This window comes from Rhineura floridana, chromosome 15, assembly GCF_030035675.1.
Source record: "Rhineura floridana isolate rRhiFlo1 chromosome 15, rRhiFlo1.hap2, whole genome shotgun sequence".
Taxonomy (NCBI): Eukaryota; Metazoa; Chordata; class Lepidosauria; order Squamata; family Rhineuridae; genus Rhineura; species Rhineura floridana.
In genome coordinates, this window is record NC_084494.1 from 26,967,697 (window position 1) to 26,984,806 (window position 17,110).

At 41.9% G+C, this 17,110-nt stretch overlaps 1 protein-coding gene across 3 annotated transcripts; it reads left to right on the plus strand.

Moving 5' to 3' along the window:
• The first annotated feature begins 428 nt into the window (after positions 1-428).
• Positions 429-16,870, plus strand: GAPDHS (glyceraldehyde-3-phosphate dehydrogenase, spermatogenic). Of its 3 annotated transcripts, none has more exons than XM_061596317.1 (12): positions 461-530; positions 5,989-6,100; positions 8,509-8,697; positions 10,979-11,075; positions 11,534-11,640; positions 12,152-12,242; positions 12,480-12,598; positions 13,338-13,419; positions 14,064-14,215; positions 14,706-14,868; positions 15,785-15,882; positions 16,443-16,870. In XM_061596317.1, the coding sequence occupies exons 2-12, from the start codon at positions 6,030-6,032 to the stop codon at positions 16,516-16,518; spliced, it is 1,245 nt and encodes a 414-aa protein (XP_061452301.1). In that variant the 5' UTR covers positions 461-530; positions 5,989-6,029; the 3' UTR covers positions 16,519-16,870. The 3 variants fall into 3 exon arrangements, with proteins under 3 accessions (XP_061452302.1, XP_061452301.1, XP_061452299.1); XM_061596315.1 differs by lacking the exon at positions 461-530 and adding an exon at positions 5,340-5,409; XM_061596318.1 differs by lacking the exon at positions 5,989-6,100 and having other exon boundaries at positions 429-530.
• Positions 16,871-17,110: the final 240 nt, after the last annotated feature.

Genomic DNA, 17,110 nt, shown 5'->3' on the forward strand with positions numbered 1-17,110 from the left:
CCTGCTTTCCTTCAAGATACCTTTCCCAGGAAATCACGTGTGAAGATGCTGTAATGAGGCACAATAGAAGGAGGGCGAGGAAAACCACAATGCCCAGAAGCTCTTGCACCTCCTTCTCGTTCTCTGTGCTCTCCCCTCCCTAGCAGCAGGTGCACTAAGCCGTAAGATGCTCAAGAGTGAGAACTACGCATGCGTGAGGAGGGCGCGAGAGCGCGCGAGCCGCGGCCGTAGTAGAGAGAATTGGGTACCGCTTTGCCACGCGGTCACGCGCCATCCCGCACAAAGCGAGGGCGAAGAGCCGCGTATTAGGCAAAGACAACTTTAATGGTTTGTTCTGCGCACGCGCACTACAGCTACTCGGGAGGGCAGGTGCCGCAAAAGCGCGTTCTAAGAAGGCGGGGGCGTGTCTATTCGGAAATAAGGGCGGGGGTAGGGAGGAGGCGTTGCCTGGTAGCGGAGGGTATATAAGCCGTAGCCCAGCCGTTGCTTTGCTTGTTCGACGCCACCCAGGCTTTCGTTTGGATATACGCGTAAGTGGGTTGTGGAGAAGTGGCGGGGGCGGAATGCTTTGGCTGGCTAGAGGGAGGGGGTTCCTGGAGAGAATGGGGTGTGTGAGATGGCCTGGGGTCTCTAAATGATACGTGTGTGTATGTATGGCTTCTATAGAGGATGCTAGAAGAACGTTTTGATTTCTCAATTGTACATTGCCTTGTGAGGGCTTTTGTTTGCTTGTTTTACGTTTCTATCCTATCTCCTCCTCAAGGTGGTGTCCGGGTTCTCGAGCCATTCCTTTTATCCTCCCAACAACCCTGCGAGGTGGGTTGCTCTGAGAGACAGCTGTGTGTTTAGCCTGTGGCGAGCTCTGCAGCTGAATGGGGATTTGGACCCGGTTCTCCTAACTCTTAGTCTGAGCGCTCTAGTTACTGCATTACACTGGCTTCTATCTTGAAAGGAGGGTTAGGAATCTTTTAGTTTGGTTGTTGCTGGGCAATTAAAATGGGCAGGGGGGAAGGGGACAGAAGATGCCTGAGAGGACTGCATTGTGTTGGAGGTGTCTGGAAAGCTGAGCTGATTTCAGAAGAACCCTGTGAGCTCCCAAGAAGCCTCAGGAATTATGCAGGTTTGGGAAGGGATGGGGTAGAGTGTGTGTAGTTCATCTTCAAGAGAGGTGGTGATGTTTTGGGGTGGGGTAGGAGCTCTGTGGCTGTCCTGAAGTAGCCTTCAAGGGCTGGAGCATTTGACTGGCTGAGAGGGATGAGTCAACCTCCAGAGCCACACAATGTCTTCCTCTGCAGTGCCATTGGGGGAAGCACAGCAGGAGGCTGGTGGTCCCAAGGGGCAGGTCTCTGGATGGGGGTGTTCTCAAAATGACTATGTGTTTAGCATTGGAGAGTGTCTAGTGGGCTTGGGAGGACATATAGGGTGGAGAGCGCTTCTGCTATGGGTTGGTTAGGTGGGCAGGAGGGGGCTGAGCCACTGTGGTATATCTGTTTATTTATTTGTTGCTTGAGTTTATTTGTTTATTTATTTAATTTATATCCCACCCATCCTCCCAGCAGGAGCCCAGGGTGGGTATAGTGGTTAGAGTGGTGGCACTGGGACAAACCCATATTCAAACCACCATGAAGTGTACTGGATTGCCTTGCCAAGTTATTCTCTTTCAACCTAACCTACCTTTCAAGGTTGTTTCAAGGCCTAAATTTCGGTGTGATAGGAAGAGAAGAACTGTGTATGCCATTTTGAGCTCCTTGGAGGAGAGGTGGGATATAGAAGGGAATAAATCGTGGGGCCCCCAATTTTTGGTTGATGCTAAAATACGGCAATTTGGGAATCTGACGAGGAAAGAGGAGACGATGTTGCCCTTCATGGCAAGCATGCTGTAAGGCAGCCAGCCTGCAGGTTTGCTTTGAGAATATTTGCAGTGACAAGAGCGCTGGATATGGAGGAAGCTTTCCCTCATCGTTAAGCCACAGCTAGAGAAGAAACTAAGGGATTGAGAGTGGGGGATGATGGTGCAAATTCATCTGGTGGTGCTCCGCTTCTGTGCCACGGATCTCTACGGAAATACAGCTGCGTCAGAAAAACAACTCAAGAGCCAAGCCTGGACAATCCCATTTTTAGGTCAGATGGGTAGTTCCTGCCCCTGTACTTCTCTTAATCCAAGCAGAAAACATCTTCCCTGCTGTTTTTTTACAGGAATTTAGTGAAAGATTTGGTCCCCTCCCCCTCAAAAGATATATGTCCAGGTTACTGGATTTTTGTACTGCCCCTCCCCTTTGAGGGAAAAAGCTCAATAAAGAAAATGACACCATTTTTCTTGTAGATAAATTGCACAAGTCAAAACAGAATGTAATTCAGCTGTCAAGATGTCCTTTTCTGCTGTATCAGTTCTAGGTGAGAGGAAGGACTGTCTGATGTTATATACATTGTCTTCATCCTGGCTGGGTAGTTTTAACGCCCAGAGATGTTTGTGTAGGCAGGGAAGCAAAGACCCCTGTTGCCTAGTGAGCATGTTAGTTCCTTCCAGATCAATTGCTAATTGCATGGATCATCATGTTCATGTGACTTGCATCTGTGAGATTAGGAGGCCATGATTGTCTGCGTGCAGGCAGGCACGCTCCGGAGAGCAGCAGCTAAATGATGGCCAGGATTCACCCTTGGGAATTTCAGAAACTGAAAAGCCACTTCCTCACAAATAATGTCATTGTTGGAAAGGAAATTAACCTGACTCTTATTCCTAGTAGGAAGTAGGCTGGGAACTGTGTACTCACTGGAAGAATAAGACTTTGAAACTATACTTATCCTAAAATGATCCATTAGCCATTTGGCAGAACACGTAATGCTGTTTCCTCCTACATTCTTTATATGAATGAATGAATGAATGATCTTTATTGTTTTTAGCCAAAGGCCATCACAATACAATACAAAAAGAATTTTTTTAAAAGCACATTAAAATTACCAGCGATAAAAGTACAGCATCCTAAAATAAGATTATATGTTGATATTCTGTGTGTGTTTGAAAAATTTGCTTTTCTGGAGCTGTAGCTCCAAATTTAAGCACACATAGTGTCTGGTTAAAACTGCAACCCTGCTGAATCAAATCAGTTAAAATGAGACTGTGAATGAGTTGTCTGCCTGCATTGGTGACTACAGCAAAAGAACAGATAGGCCTACGGTAGAGCTGATCCACAGATCAAGTTTATAGTCTTCTTGTAAAGGATGTTGGAAGTTTCAATTTCTAATATGAGCAGACAGCTAAATTTTATTTTGCTCCAGACTCCCAACAAATAATAAGGAAGAGGGAAGCATGGAAGTTGAACTAAAAGCCTGAATAAAAAAGACTTCTTGTATCTGGTTGCTGGAAGTCAAAGCAAATTGTGTTTGAGGAGTGCAGGGGAAGAAAAGAGCCAATTTTCTAACTGAAAATCTGGATCCTAACGTTTAGCATGGGTACTCTATAATGGGTGCAGTAGATTAATACTGAGAAATCTATAGAATGATTAGAAATGTGCAGCTATCTTTAAGTCTGCATAAGATCATTGGAATCAATGAGCTTAGGCACATCTAACTGCATAGGAGTAGGGTGTTGGCAGGCTTCTCTGCTGCACCACTACATTCTCAAGGTCACAGCCTCTGCAGCCAGGATGCAATGGTTATAAAATGCTAAAAGGCTGTGAGTAAGTGCTGGTACTGCACTGGGCTGTGGTTTCTGCTTAATACACTTTTGGATGGGTTTGGCATTCTGCTTCTAGCCGCCGAGTGTCACTGCAGCAAGTGGCTGACTGCAGTAGAATGGGTGTATACTGTACTTAGTCTGTGACAGACTGGTGCTTCGATCCTGATCCAATATATGGAAGGCCAGAATGGTAATGAAGTAAATTAATATAGCCAATAGTAAGTCAACCTCTCATTAGTATTCATTTTGTCAAACTTGTGGTGTTGTCATACAGTTCCAAGTTGTTGCATTGATGGATGCGGCATAAACCAGAAGATTCTAGAACTGCAAAGATTATGGCAAAAGTCTTGATATAGACCAATGTAGTTTTTGCAGCAATGCTATGGAATGCAAGTTGTTGCTGGAGCAGATTATTTATGCTGTGTTCTATGATGATATATGAAATCTATACTGAGAAATAAGGTTTCCTTTTTACAGTAACGTTGTGAAAATGTGTTAACAAATATATAGTGGGTTGCAAAATTCTCTATTGTCATTTGCCAGGAATCCAAATATATTTCTATACAGAGCAATGTAGAAATTGCTGTGAGAGGCTGCAGAATCGAGTTTTTTGCAACAAAATGGCTTCTGCTTCCTGTAGTGTGGCTGCCTAGATGTTGTATGGCATGCTACATTATAACAAAATCAGTGAAAATGATGCATTTCTAAGTAAAAACCTCTTGACTAATGCCTTTGCTTCTTGCCCAAAGGCTGGTTAATTGGTTTGATTCATTTAATATCTCCTTGCTTGGGTGCTTGGGAACCACTTGGTTGGCAAGTGTTGGTAAAACTGGTATCATTTGCATAGAACAGTTAGGTACATTGCTTTCTTGTAGAATTACTGGAGTTGAACATCTGGCAAGCACCTTTTCCAGAAGGAATTGCTACTTGCCTCAGGCAAGCACATAAATGGTTAATAGTAAGGCAGCTGTAGCAGGGAAGCTTAGAGTCTTTGGAGTTACCTTATGTGTAAATCTGTTATTGCCATCCTCTGTTTTTTAATAGTCATCCAATATCCATCTTTTTACAAATTAGCAATAATGTATGACAGTGAGGTGATCTTGCTCAAGGTCAAAGTGGTGAGATATGATTATGATAGAGGCTAAGAATGTGATGCTGGTTCTGTATTGCACAACCACCATAACTTAGAGGGAGAAATGATGAATACAGGGACCTTAGGCTAATAAGGAACTGTGTCTCTATTCTCTCCCCTGCCCCTATGTATTTTGTGGGCACTGTCCTACTGCTTGTTGCTAGACTGATGTATTCAGGAATAGAATTTCTCATGGCAGAAGCCGAAGGTGGAATGAAAGGGAGAAGCATTTTCTGTTTGCAAGAGTTCATACTCTCATGGTTTTTTAAACCTCTAGCTTAGACTTGACACTGATGAGGCCAGCATGATATAAATCAAACTTGCAGAGTTGTCCTGCTAAATGCAGAAGGAGGGTCTCAGGAACACAAATGGAGATAGTAATGCTTATATAACTGTCTTGAAAATGTGATGCTATGTTCTCTTGATTCATAAACTTGGTTAGCATCTGCTTCTCATTTTGGGCAGAAGCGCTTTGCAAATAGCTGTTTTTATGTGTTTAGTATTCTGCCATCCCCTTCACGGCAAAGGTACCACTGCTTAAGGCACATGGGTTATGCACAGGCTGCGGAAGCAAAAAGTAGATTGAAATCTGAAGACCTTGGTAGGTAGCTGATACAATAACCTCTGTGTTGGGAATTACTGTTCCAGCATTGTTGAACTTGTAAGATAAATAGCCATTTCACAATTAATCAGAGCTATTGCCATATACTGCATGTATTTTTCATCTCTGTAAAGATGTGGTTGACAAGATTTTTCTAATATTTGCTCAGTAAGGTAGAATTGGACTATAGTCCACCTAAGATGGCTCCCAAAATTTGTAATTTCAGTATAAATTCTGGTACTGTTTCCAAATAACCTTTTTTTGTTACTAGTGTAGGAACTAGTATTTTAGAATCTTGGGTCTGATTCTTGCGCTAGTATTTCTAGAAAAGCAAGTTACTTGGAAAATGTTTGAAGATGCACTTCTAAGAATTGTCAGATGTGCTTGACCACTCCTCCCTACCCCAAGCTCTTCTTTGTTATAACCACTTTTTGGCCGGTAGTTCCTGATGTGTGTTAAGAACACAGTTTTGAAAGGATGCTGAAAAAACAGCAGTGATGGGGGAGCAAAGGAATCTCTAATAGTTACAGCAAGTTCAGTTGAGCAAAAGTTAACAAGTGTCTTGAAATCCTGTTTCAGTATTTCTAGGTAGAGAAACGGTAGATAGGTCAGCCAGCAAAATGAATCATCACCGAAGTAGCTCACCACCCATGGAGCCAGGTAGCACATCAGTTAGTGTTAAAGTTTTCAGGTAAGCAAACTTCTTGAAGGGCTTCTGATGAAATTTAAATACAGCACCCTTCTCCATGAGCTGTTAAAATCAGTGTAACTAGCGGTAAGATCTTCTTTTGATTTATATGCTACAACAATAATAGTGAGCCTGCATGTTCACAATACTGTGTTCAGAAAGGCTCCCTGTTCCATGTCTGTTCATTCACAAATGAAGTTCTCAACAATGAGTAAAGAACATCTTGGAGCAGAAAATCCAATTCCAGGATCCCTTTGATACCCATTTGAAGAACTTTTCTCCAAGTGATCTTCTGTGTAGATGCAAGTTATTTAGGAGCTTACTTTTACATATAGTTCTTGAAACTTGGTTAAACTAGCATGGTTTATCTGAATATGAAAAATATTTGTATTATCCCTTCTGCATATTGAGGGCTTTGTTTACCTATTCAGAAGCATCCAAAGCTGTTCTCCAGGTTAGCAATCCTAGATGACTGGCTTGACTATAAAGCCCACTTTAACATAGGCAGGAATACTGGGAAGTTTGGGCCATTCATCCTCACTTTGTCTCAGGTAAGTGTGCGATGAAACCTCATAATGTACTTGAAAGAATGTGTAGAAAACAAGTATACTCTTATGTATGCTAGCTTTTTTTATTTAGCTGAGATTCAGCTATCTTACATAGAAACAGCAAAGTAAATCTCACTTCAGGAGAGGAGGGGGAAAGTATTAGAGTTATCCTTGGAATGGAGGCTCCCTTCAATTTTGAAAGTATCCCAGAGTGTAAAGTATTAGGCCTTTTGGCATCCCTCTGGGGTTTTACTCTACAAGGCTGTTTTGCCAGTGATTGTACACTGTCTGGGTGCTCCACTGACCTTCAATGGTACAATTGACACTCCCACTTATGTGACATGGTCTTTCTATGAGAACTGCATCGTGGCACACAGACATAATGGAGCTGTTTGCCATCTCCAAGCGTTTTGACCATGTGGCCTGCCAGAAGTAACTTGGCAGACAGCATGTTCAAGGTCTCATGTCAGGGGTGCTTGGTTTAATCAAAGGACAATACAAAACGTCTGGCAAATTAAGGAATGGACAGTCTCTTAAGATGTCTGTTTACTAAACTTGCAATTAACATTAATTTTGCTAGATGAAGTGATAAATGGCATACTCTTTTCCTGAAATGTGCAACCAAGCTCCCAGCTGTTTAGTAAATCCCTTCCTGAAACTCACTTGTCTGGCATAATGCAAACCATATAATATGCATGGCTTGCCAGAAATAATCGTGCGATGAGAGTATTGTAGCCACGTGTTGTATCCAGAGTAGACCCAATGAAATTAATAAACATGACTAACTTTGGTCTGTTAATTTCAGTGGATCTACTCTGAGTGAAACTTAGTTGGATACAAGCTATTAGTTCTTACATTCAAGAAAATGACCTTGCCAGATGTAGTTTGGATCTGCAAAGTTTGGCTGTGAACAAATATAACAGGAGTGACAGTAGATTTTTTTTCCTGTGGGGTGAGCCCAGTTTCCTCCAACCTTCATAATAAAGACAGGCATACATACTAGCAATTGGAATGCTGATTCAGTTGTCAGTCGTTCCCCTGTACTTCAGGTGGGTATATTTTTTAAGTGCCACATATAGGGATTTTCCCCAAGCAGAATCAATGTAAACAACTGCTAAACTGACTTGGGAGGGAAGGGAGTTCACAATGTCACAGGAATCAGCCAATCAGTGTTGTATACAGCCAGCTTCTGATCCAGACTTGAAGCTCAAGTTCCGGAGCCCAATCTGGGAGCACAAATTGACTGAATAAAATGTTTGGAATGTACTTCCCAAGTGCTTTTACTGTGTAAGTAACATTATGTCTGTATGTAGCCTTTTGTTTTACTTTCCCATTGTATCTATTGACCGCAGACCAATTTCAAGATATAGATCTGGTGACATATGAGAATTCTCTTGAGTAAGAAGCAGATCTCTCTCTTGTTTGGCTGTACACTATCCCATGAAAGTGTGTCACATGTAACAGTGTAAATCATTGTAAGCAGAGGTTGCAGGAGGAGAGAGTTAAATATGACAAAATGAAGCCTATCATTTATAGGAAAGCCCTGAACTTAAATCTTGGTGGTTTGTCTACCTTAATGATTGAGCTGTTGGAGAAGAATCGGGAATATCTGGGGAAAAAAATAAACATCTTTGAATCAACCCACATGAGAGTTTAATGACAACCCCCCCCCTCAAAAAAAAAAATCTTGAGGATGGTAGTTTTAGGGATAGGACTGAAAATTAAGAATTTCTCAGCTCCCATCATAGAATTTCAGTTCTGTATTTTCCATGGCAAGTGAGAATGACTTCAAATCTCTTGTGTTGTGTGTGCTTTAACTACACCTGTCAAGCCAGCATGCTTACTCCTTTCTAACACTTCCAGGCTTGAGATCAGTGAAGGATCTCCTCCTAAAATCTCTCCAGAACCAGTACCACCTACCCCAGAGACAGAGCCACCTACCCCACAGCCAGAGCCAGCTACCCCAGAGCCAGAACCAGAAGCTCCACCTCCTCCACCACCACCTCCACCACCTCCAAAACGTATGGCTGAACTAAATGTTGGAATCAATGGGTAAGAATTTTTCAAAATGAGTGGTTGCTTTTGGTGGCTTGTAGGTAACATAAAGTTCATGGTGCATAGCTTGATGAAGACATTGACTGAAGAGGGCAAATTCTATATTGGTGATTCTTAGGAAAGAGATTGAAGATAAAACTGTCAGTGCTTGTACAAATCTATGGTGCAGTTGCACTTGGAATACTATGTATAGTTCTGGTAGCTGTATCTCAAAATGGATAATGTAGAGCTGGAAAAGGGCCACCAAAATGATGGGCTGGAACAATGTCCCTACAAGGAAAAGTTATATCATTTGGAGTTCTTAGTTTAGAAAAAAAAGCAAGTAAGGTGGACGTGGGTGAGATTATAAAATGATGCACAATGTGGAGAAAGCGGGTAACGAGTAGTTTTCCACCCTCCCATGCAATACTAGAGCCCAGGATCATTCAGTGAAGCTGAATGTTGGAAGGCTCACGACAGGCCAAAAGAAGTACTTCACACAATGTGGTGTTATAAATTATGAAATTTGCTACCATAAAATGTAGGAAAACCTGGATGGCTTTAAAAAGGGACTAGATACATACATGGAGGATAAGGCTGTCAGTAGGTACCAGCCATGATGGTAGTGTATTGTCTCCGGTATCAAGAGGGATTAGGTCTCTCAATACTAGTTTCCGGCGAGCGCAAGTGGGAAGAGTGTTCCTGCGCTTATGTTCTGCTTGCAGGTGTCCCATTGGCATATGGTTGGCCACTATGAGAACAGGATCCTGGGCTTGGTAGGCCTTGGTCTAAGCCAACAAGGTACTTATAAGTAGGAACTTATTTTCAAAACTTCGTGGTTTGAATGAAACAAGCTAACTTCACTCCAAAGAATCTGTAACCAGAGCTTGCAACTTGGGTCACTTGAGTATCTACTCCCAAGATAGCAAAATGATAGTGGAGGGAGATGGAAGCGCTGGATCTTAATTCTGCTTTTAAAGCTTTACATCTTCAAGGAATCTTTTTCCATGCTAGTTGTCTGCTTGAGAAGCTTCTTACGTGTCTGCCATGTAACCCTTGCGTGCTGCAGAGGATCCTGGGGCCTGTTCTTGGACAGGTTTGGTTAAACATCAGGCTTGTTGGAGCCATTTTTTTTTGTTTACTGGGATGATGATGAGGTTCATCATGTGGAACCAAAATGGTGGGCAATTGCCTGTTGTACCCTTTGAGTTACATTCTAGGATGACTAGCACATACAAATATCAGATTATGTGCAAATTACTATTGATTAGGTGTTCTGAACAGCCCAAGTTATTTATTACTTTATTTTCATTTAACAATTTACATACCACTTGATTGTAGAAAAGCCCCTCTAAATTGTTTACAAAAGACATTAAAATTATTGATAAAAAAGTTAAAATGAGTAATTAAAACATTTAAAACAGCAACAAAGTAAGAAAATTAAAATACATCAAACTTGTGTGTGTGTTGCTAGGGTAAAATAACTGGAGGATCTGAAATTCTTGTCAGTCTGTTGCTAATCTTCGAGCAATCTGCCAGTAGATCCAGATCTACCTTCTGCCTATCCCTGTTCTAGGTTGCATGCTTGGTTTGTATGTCCAGGTCTTCTGAGCCGCAGAGTCACTCATAATGAACTGAGCATGTATGCTACAACAAACCCAATGTTCCCCTGTGCCAAATGTTGCAGAGAAATGCAGATAACGATGAGCACAATTTTTCAGGGAAGATTGTCTACTGTTACTCATCTTCTCCATTAAAGGGACCTTCTGATAAAGTTCCTAGGAACCCCCGTGTTTTCTGGAACACAGTTTGGAAGCATACTGTTTGGAACATGTACACCTGTGTGCAAAATTGTGGGCAAGTTGCACTTGGCGTAACGTCTTATAATTGAGATTGATGAATGTTTTCTAATTTGGCTGACTGAACAGAGGTTTCTAGTATAAGAAAACAAAATTAATAGCAGGAATGTCTTGCTCCTGAATGCCTGCTCAATGGGTAGCCAACATGGTGCCCCTCATACTGTGGACTAGAACTCCCATCAGCCCCAGCTGGCATCACCAATGATCAGGGATGATGGGAATTGTAGGCTGCCACATCTGGAGGACTATCTCTAAGTACCCAGGGCTTCTAACAAAGTTTTGAGCTTTGGGTCTCACTAAAAAACGCCTTTTAATGTTGTGGAAGCCTTCATTGCTGCCTCAAGACAGCTTGTTCTAGTAATCTCTTCTGCTTGCTTGAGTCATGCAGAAGAGTTGGAAAACATTTGCAACTCTAATAGTTGACTTCTCTCCTTCTACAGATTTGGACGTATCGGGCGCTTGGTCCTCCGAGCCTGTGTAGAGAAGGGGATCAAAGTTGTAGCTGTCAATGATCCTTTCATTGACCTCAAATACATGGTAATGGATTAGTTGTGTCTTACTGAACTCCAAATTCATAGTGATACTTGATAAACTGAAAAGGAGGATTTTTATGGTAAAGTGGTGAATGATCAGAACTGTGACGGCTAGACAGCTGGCACCATCTCTAGGTGAAATTTACACTTGACACGTTAACAACCCATTTGCATAGCAGCTTACATGAGTAAATCCCAGTGCATGTAGTTGTGAAGTATGTGAAAATGGAATCAGAAAATTGGGATGGTACAGTTGACATGGGTTGTTCCTATGCAGATGGTATGAATGGCCCTATGCAAACATGCTATCAGTGTATGAATACCACGTGTGTAGTGGGTTGGGGCGATCTGCACAGTCTCCATGCTGTCTGCATAAGGCGTTTTTTCTAGCCAAGAAAGTAACAAATGGTGCCATCTGTTTAGCATAATATGGTTGTGACTGACTCCTCTCTTCTTCCTTAGGTCTACATGTTCAAGTATGATTCTACACATGGGCGCTTCAAGGGAGAAGTGAAAGCTGAAGATGGCAAACTAGTAGTGAATGGTTCAAAAATCTCTGTATTCCAGTGGTAAGTGGGGATAAAAGGAGTCAAGCCTACCTGGTCCTCGTGTCACATTGCGTGTATCCTTGTTCCTAGTAGACATTTTTTGCAGAGGTGTGGGGAGAATGTATATGAATGTTAGGACATGGGTAAAAATGTACGAGATGTTTATAGAGGTGTGGTGTGGAGTAGACAAGCCTATACAGCATCTAGTTCTGGTCTTAGTGTCTTATGCTTGACAGTGATACTATATATGGGCTCGAAAAGCATTTCATTAGTGCAGAGAACAGTTTATTCAGACTTCATTTTTCAGAAACTCTTGGTCAGTTTTAAAGATGCTTCATCTGTAGTATAGTTCAGTAGATACATGACTGCTAACCTGCATGTCTGCTCTGGCTGCGAATCCTTTCCTGGAGGGTTCCTTTGCATCTCTATATACTGAACTTAACAGTGCATCTTCGTGGTTGTAGTTCTATGCTTGAGCAGAAGTCCAGCAGGCAGCTATTGATAAAAGGCCTACAATCCTTGTATTTCACAGCATGAAACCAACTGAAATCCCTTGGGGAGATGCAGGAGCTTTGTATGTAGTAGAGTCCACTGGAGTCTTTCTCACCGTTGATAAGGCTTCGGTAAGTATTTGGAGGGGTAACCTGTGTAGCTTGCTCAGAAAAGGGCCCTCCTGCGAGCTTATACTGGGCTTCCTTATAGATGCTTGGTTTTTAACTGTATGGGTGTAGAACTCTGTGTTGGAGCGTGCAGCCTTTTATTTATTTGTGTGCTATATTTCCATCCTAGTTCCAGTGCTGTCTGCATGGCAGAGGTTGATGTTCAGTGACTGGTTGACTAAAACCTGCCTTCTTCTACAGGCTCATCTCCACGGTGGAGCCAAGCGAGTAGTAGTGAGTGCACCATCTCCTGATGCTCCTATGTTTGTGATGGGAGTCAATCATGAGAAGTATGATCCATCTAGCATGAATATTGTGAGGTAAGACTCAATGCTGGGGTGGAGAAGTAATTCAAGGCCAGACATCTGTGGATACTATTCAGTGAAAGAGCAGATGCATACAAAATGTATGCAGGGGGCTTCAGCTCCTGCCTGCAGGTAGAGGAGTTAGGCTTGGTGGCAAGGTGACAAGAAGAAAAATCTTTCTCTCCATTTCCACAGAATAACTGAGCTTGTATTGCAAAACAACATGCTAATGTAGGGAGGGTGGTACAGTACATTCAAAGTGTACTCCCAAATGGTTGGGGAGCTTCTAACCTAGATAGGAAGCTGACGATTTACAGATGCTTGTTCAAGATACTCTGATTAAGAGGAAAGCCTGAAAATGGGACACTGCTGTAACAATCCAAGCTTGGGGCATGAATTTTACCTCTTAATAGGACAGCAAGCCAAGCTGCTTATGGAATGGAACCCTGGTGCGTGGAAGTCTTGTTAGTATTTGAGAAGTTAAGGTTTGTTGAAGGGTATACTTTAGTAGCAGCTGATACAATAGGTTGTATCCAACACTAGTCCCATTTGAAGTAGGCCCATTTAAATTGGTGGACGTGACTAACTTAGGTCCATTAATTTCAGTGGGTTTACTCTGAATACAACCCATATAAAAAATCTGTGGTTGTGGTGTGAGTTCATGTGTGTTACACAAGATGAAACTGAGGCTTCCCACTGCATGCGTGGTTGGTTGGGTGATAAACTAACTTAATGTGTACTACTTGCTTTTCAGCAATGCTTCCTGCACCACCAACTGCCTGGCACCTTTGGCCAAGGTCATTCATGACAGTTTTGGCATTATGGAGGGCCTTATGGTAAGAGCAACACAAGATTGTCTGTGAGCTTGCATCTAAGAGGAGGACCTTGGACAAAACTTGAATAACTCCACTGCTCTCCTGTAGCTAGGATAGTCTGGAAGAAGCTAAATTTCTTAGAGCACATCCCCTGTAGTTTTTAGTATCTCACTATAGGAAACATTGAACAAATCAGTGGCCATTTTAGTATTCAAAACGTTATTAAATTAATTAATATTACAGAATATATATTAAATATTATTACAGTGCCATTCAGTCTTTAATTGCCAAGCTTCCAGGTAAAAGTACAGAAGAGTTAAATCTCGTCTGTACCTGTCATATGATCATGTATTGACTTTTTATGGTTTACATCAGTATTAATACTTCTGCAAATCACGTTTGCCTTTTCACTGATTACCTGCTGATAAGCAAAAAAAAGTACTTTAGTATGCAGCTCAGTCTTTAAGTACCAGTCAAGATTAGAGTTCCTACTCCGTAAGGTTAACAAATGTTCAGTAAGACTACTGTGTGTAAATTCTGTGTTTACACATAAAGGAAAGTTTTTGGTTTCCAGAAAAACCTAAGATATTGCTTGTTAGACCAGAATCTACTCTAAAATGTCTTGCTTGTCTACTTCCATACTAACTGGCTTCTTCTGTTTGCAGACCACAGTTCATGCTTATACTGCTACTCAGAAGACTGTGGATGGTCCCTCTGCAAAGGCTTGGCGTGATGGGAGGGGTGCCCACCAGAACATCATTCCAGCTTCTACTGGTGCTGCAAAAGCTGTGGGCAAGGTCATCCCTGAGCTTAATGGGTATGAACTTTTCCTTGGAGGCCACTGTACAGACTTTGTTCCTGTGTCTTTGTAACTATTGTAGCTGTAAGTCACCTACAATACACACGTTAACAAATATTGCTAATACTACTTAATTGTGGCCATGAGGAAGAGGGAGGAACATGTCACTGCTGGAATTCCACCCTTGAGGTATCTGCATTAGATCACCGGAGCACTGCTTCCCTGTTTCTGCTCTGCCTTTCTGATGACAGCCAAACACTTGGAGTGCTGCTAAAATAATGCGAGTGTCTTTGACTATCAATTGCATTAGTAGTCGTAGCAGAACAGTTGTGGACTTGTTGCATGACTTCCCAAGTTTTCCTATGAAGTGCATTACAGAGAATTTAGGTGGTGCTAAGAAGAATTTAATGTCCAGGTCCACTCAAGTATATATATAATTTTTGCTCCTATTTAGTAATAATCCTCCAGGATCATTTCCCCCTTAATGACTAACCTCTTCTTTTAACAGGAGGCTCACTGGCATGGCATTCCGTGTGCCGGTATGTGATGTCTCGGTTGTTGACCTGACCTGCCGCCTCTCCAGGCCAGCCACCTATGCGCAGATCAAAGATGCTGTCAAGAAGGCATCTAAAGGGTCAATGGCTGGAATCCTGGGATATACAGAAGATGAGGTGAGTAGGGATAGTATTCTCAGTTCAGCAAGCTGTGAAGGGTGAGGAATCTCACAGGTACACCAGTTAATTAGTTGTAGGCAAAGTCTCTCTGATTATACAGCCACAAGAGTGGCTATATACTATAGCCAGTGTGGATTTTTCGCATTCCAAAATGTTACATTGAAAATACCCCCTTGCCATTTTGATGTTTCTCATAAGCACAAAACCTTGCAAAACTTATAGTCCTGAACTCAGAAATGCTTGCTTAACAACCATCTATTTTTTCATGCCGATATACAAAACAGTCAGAGAGAATCGAGAGTTCAAAGTGTAAAAAGAGAGAGGGGAAAAAAAACAGACCCTGTTGGACTTGTTTCTGTCAGAGTTCTCATAATTTGTTGAAATTAATTAAAAATCAGCCATGTTCACAGAATGCCTGTAATCCTCTTACTGACCTTCAGTAATTAAGTAATTTACAGCAGTTCATCAGAATAAAAAAAACCCTGTTTTGATTTTATACCGCTGAATGCATTTGAAGTACATTTTAAAAGTGTATTTTTTAGCAAAGAGCTGCCTGATTCTACATCAAACGTCCAAAGTGTTTCTCTAAAATGTTCAACGCTTTAAGCACAGCCTGGTGAGGTACCTTTGCTGACACTTAGAGTTCTTGTACATATTTGATTCTGGAATCCAGAATCCAAATCTTCATTGTTTAGCCAAAAGTCACTGCCATTCATTTACTAATACGACAGGAACACTCTAAAAGTCCACTCAAAACATAACCTGAGGGATTTTGCAAGCAGTCTTTACCTGCTGGAGCATCTTGCCTATCTGTGAGCAGATCCTAGAATTCCAGGGTGCCAGTTCAACCTTCGCTGCAAACAGTCTTTTTTATTCTTTTGTATACAGTTAAATCCTCATCCTTCTTTTCCAGGTTGTTTCTACTGATTTCATTGGTGATCAGCGTTCTTCTATCTTTGATGCTGGAGCAGGAATCTCCCTCAATGATAATTTTGTGAAGCTCATCTCTTGGTAAGAATGAGCAGGGGGCTCTTCTCTTATCTCCCAATTGGGTTTCCTGAGCCTAGTTTTTCAGTGCTGGAACATTACTGGCATGCCATCTGATCATCCCTTCTCGGGAAGAGAATCAGCCACCTTGCTTGTGTTATCAATGCTGCTTCCTTTGAAAGCTAGCATGGAGCATTCCTTTTCGACTGAGCAGCATGTCTTGAAGCAGTCAGAACATTTGGTTTTGTCTCCTGCAGAACACCTTTCCAGCTAGGACCAATTTTCATATGACCATATATATATTGAGACAAAGGCTTGTATCCAGTACTAATTGGATTAGACCCATTGAAATTAAAGGATATGACCAATTTAGGTCTATTAATTTCAGTGGATCTCCTCTGATTAAAACTTAGTTGGATATAAGGCTGTGTGTGAGAAAGATGTATATACATCCGGGCATTTCCATAATTGAAGCCTGATTATCTCCCATCCTACAAAGCAGCATATAGAACTGCTGATTAGCATAAATGGGTAGTTTGGGCTATGAGCATTACTTACGATGTTGGTTTTTTCCTGTTCTGTAGGTATGATAACGAATATGGCTACAGCTGCCGTGTAGCAGATCTCCTGAAGCATATGTTCTCCAGGGAACACAACTGAGCACTGCCCACATTCTTCATTCCAGGCTATCCGTCAGAGTGGCCTCTCACCCCTTTAGTCAATAGATTTGATCTCCTGGCCAGTTCTTTGCTTCAACCACAGAACCCTGAACACTGCACCTGTTGTCACTGTGTAAAGCTTTGTGTGTGTGTGTGTACATGTGAGTGTGAATCTTGCTTTCCACAGCAGCTTGTATGAGCTTTAAAAATGTAGTGAAGACAAATGCACCTAATTCCCCCTGGAGAAAAGAGTGTCTAGCCTCTGGGGTTATGCATTGGTTTGTGTGGCTGTGGTGTCCTTGAGATCTTGTAAGCTTTGAAATAAAACCACTGAAGTTATGTGAACCTGGAAATGTTGCCATGATTCGTTTTTAAACTCTCCGTTCTGCTGAAAGCTATATTTTGATCAAACTTGTACAAAGAGTCCAGTATCAACTGGACATCTTTTGAGAGCATGAGCGCTGCAAAATGTTGCTATCAAAGGAGCTTTCTAATCAAAATGCTTACTTTTGCAAAGGCAGGAAGAGCAGAATCCTGGTTTGCTGTTAATCTGGAGCTATGTGTGGGACTTTGGTGAAAGCTGTCACTTCAGG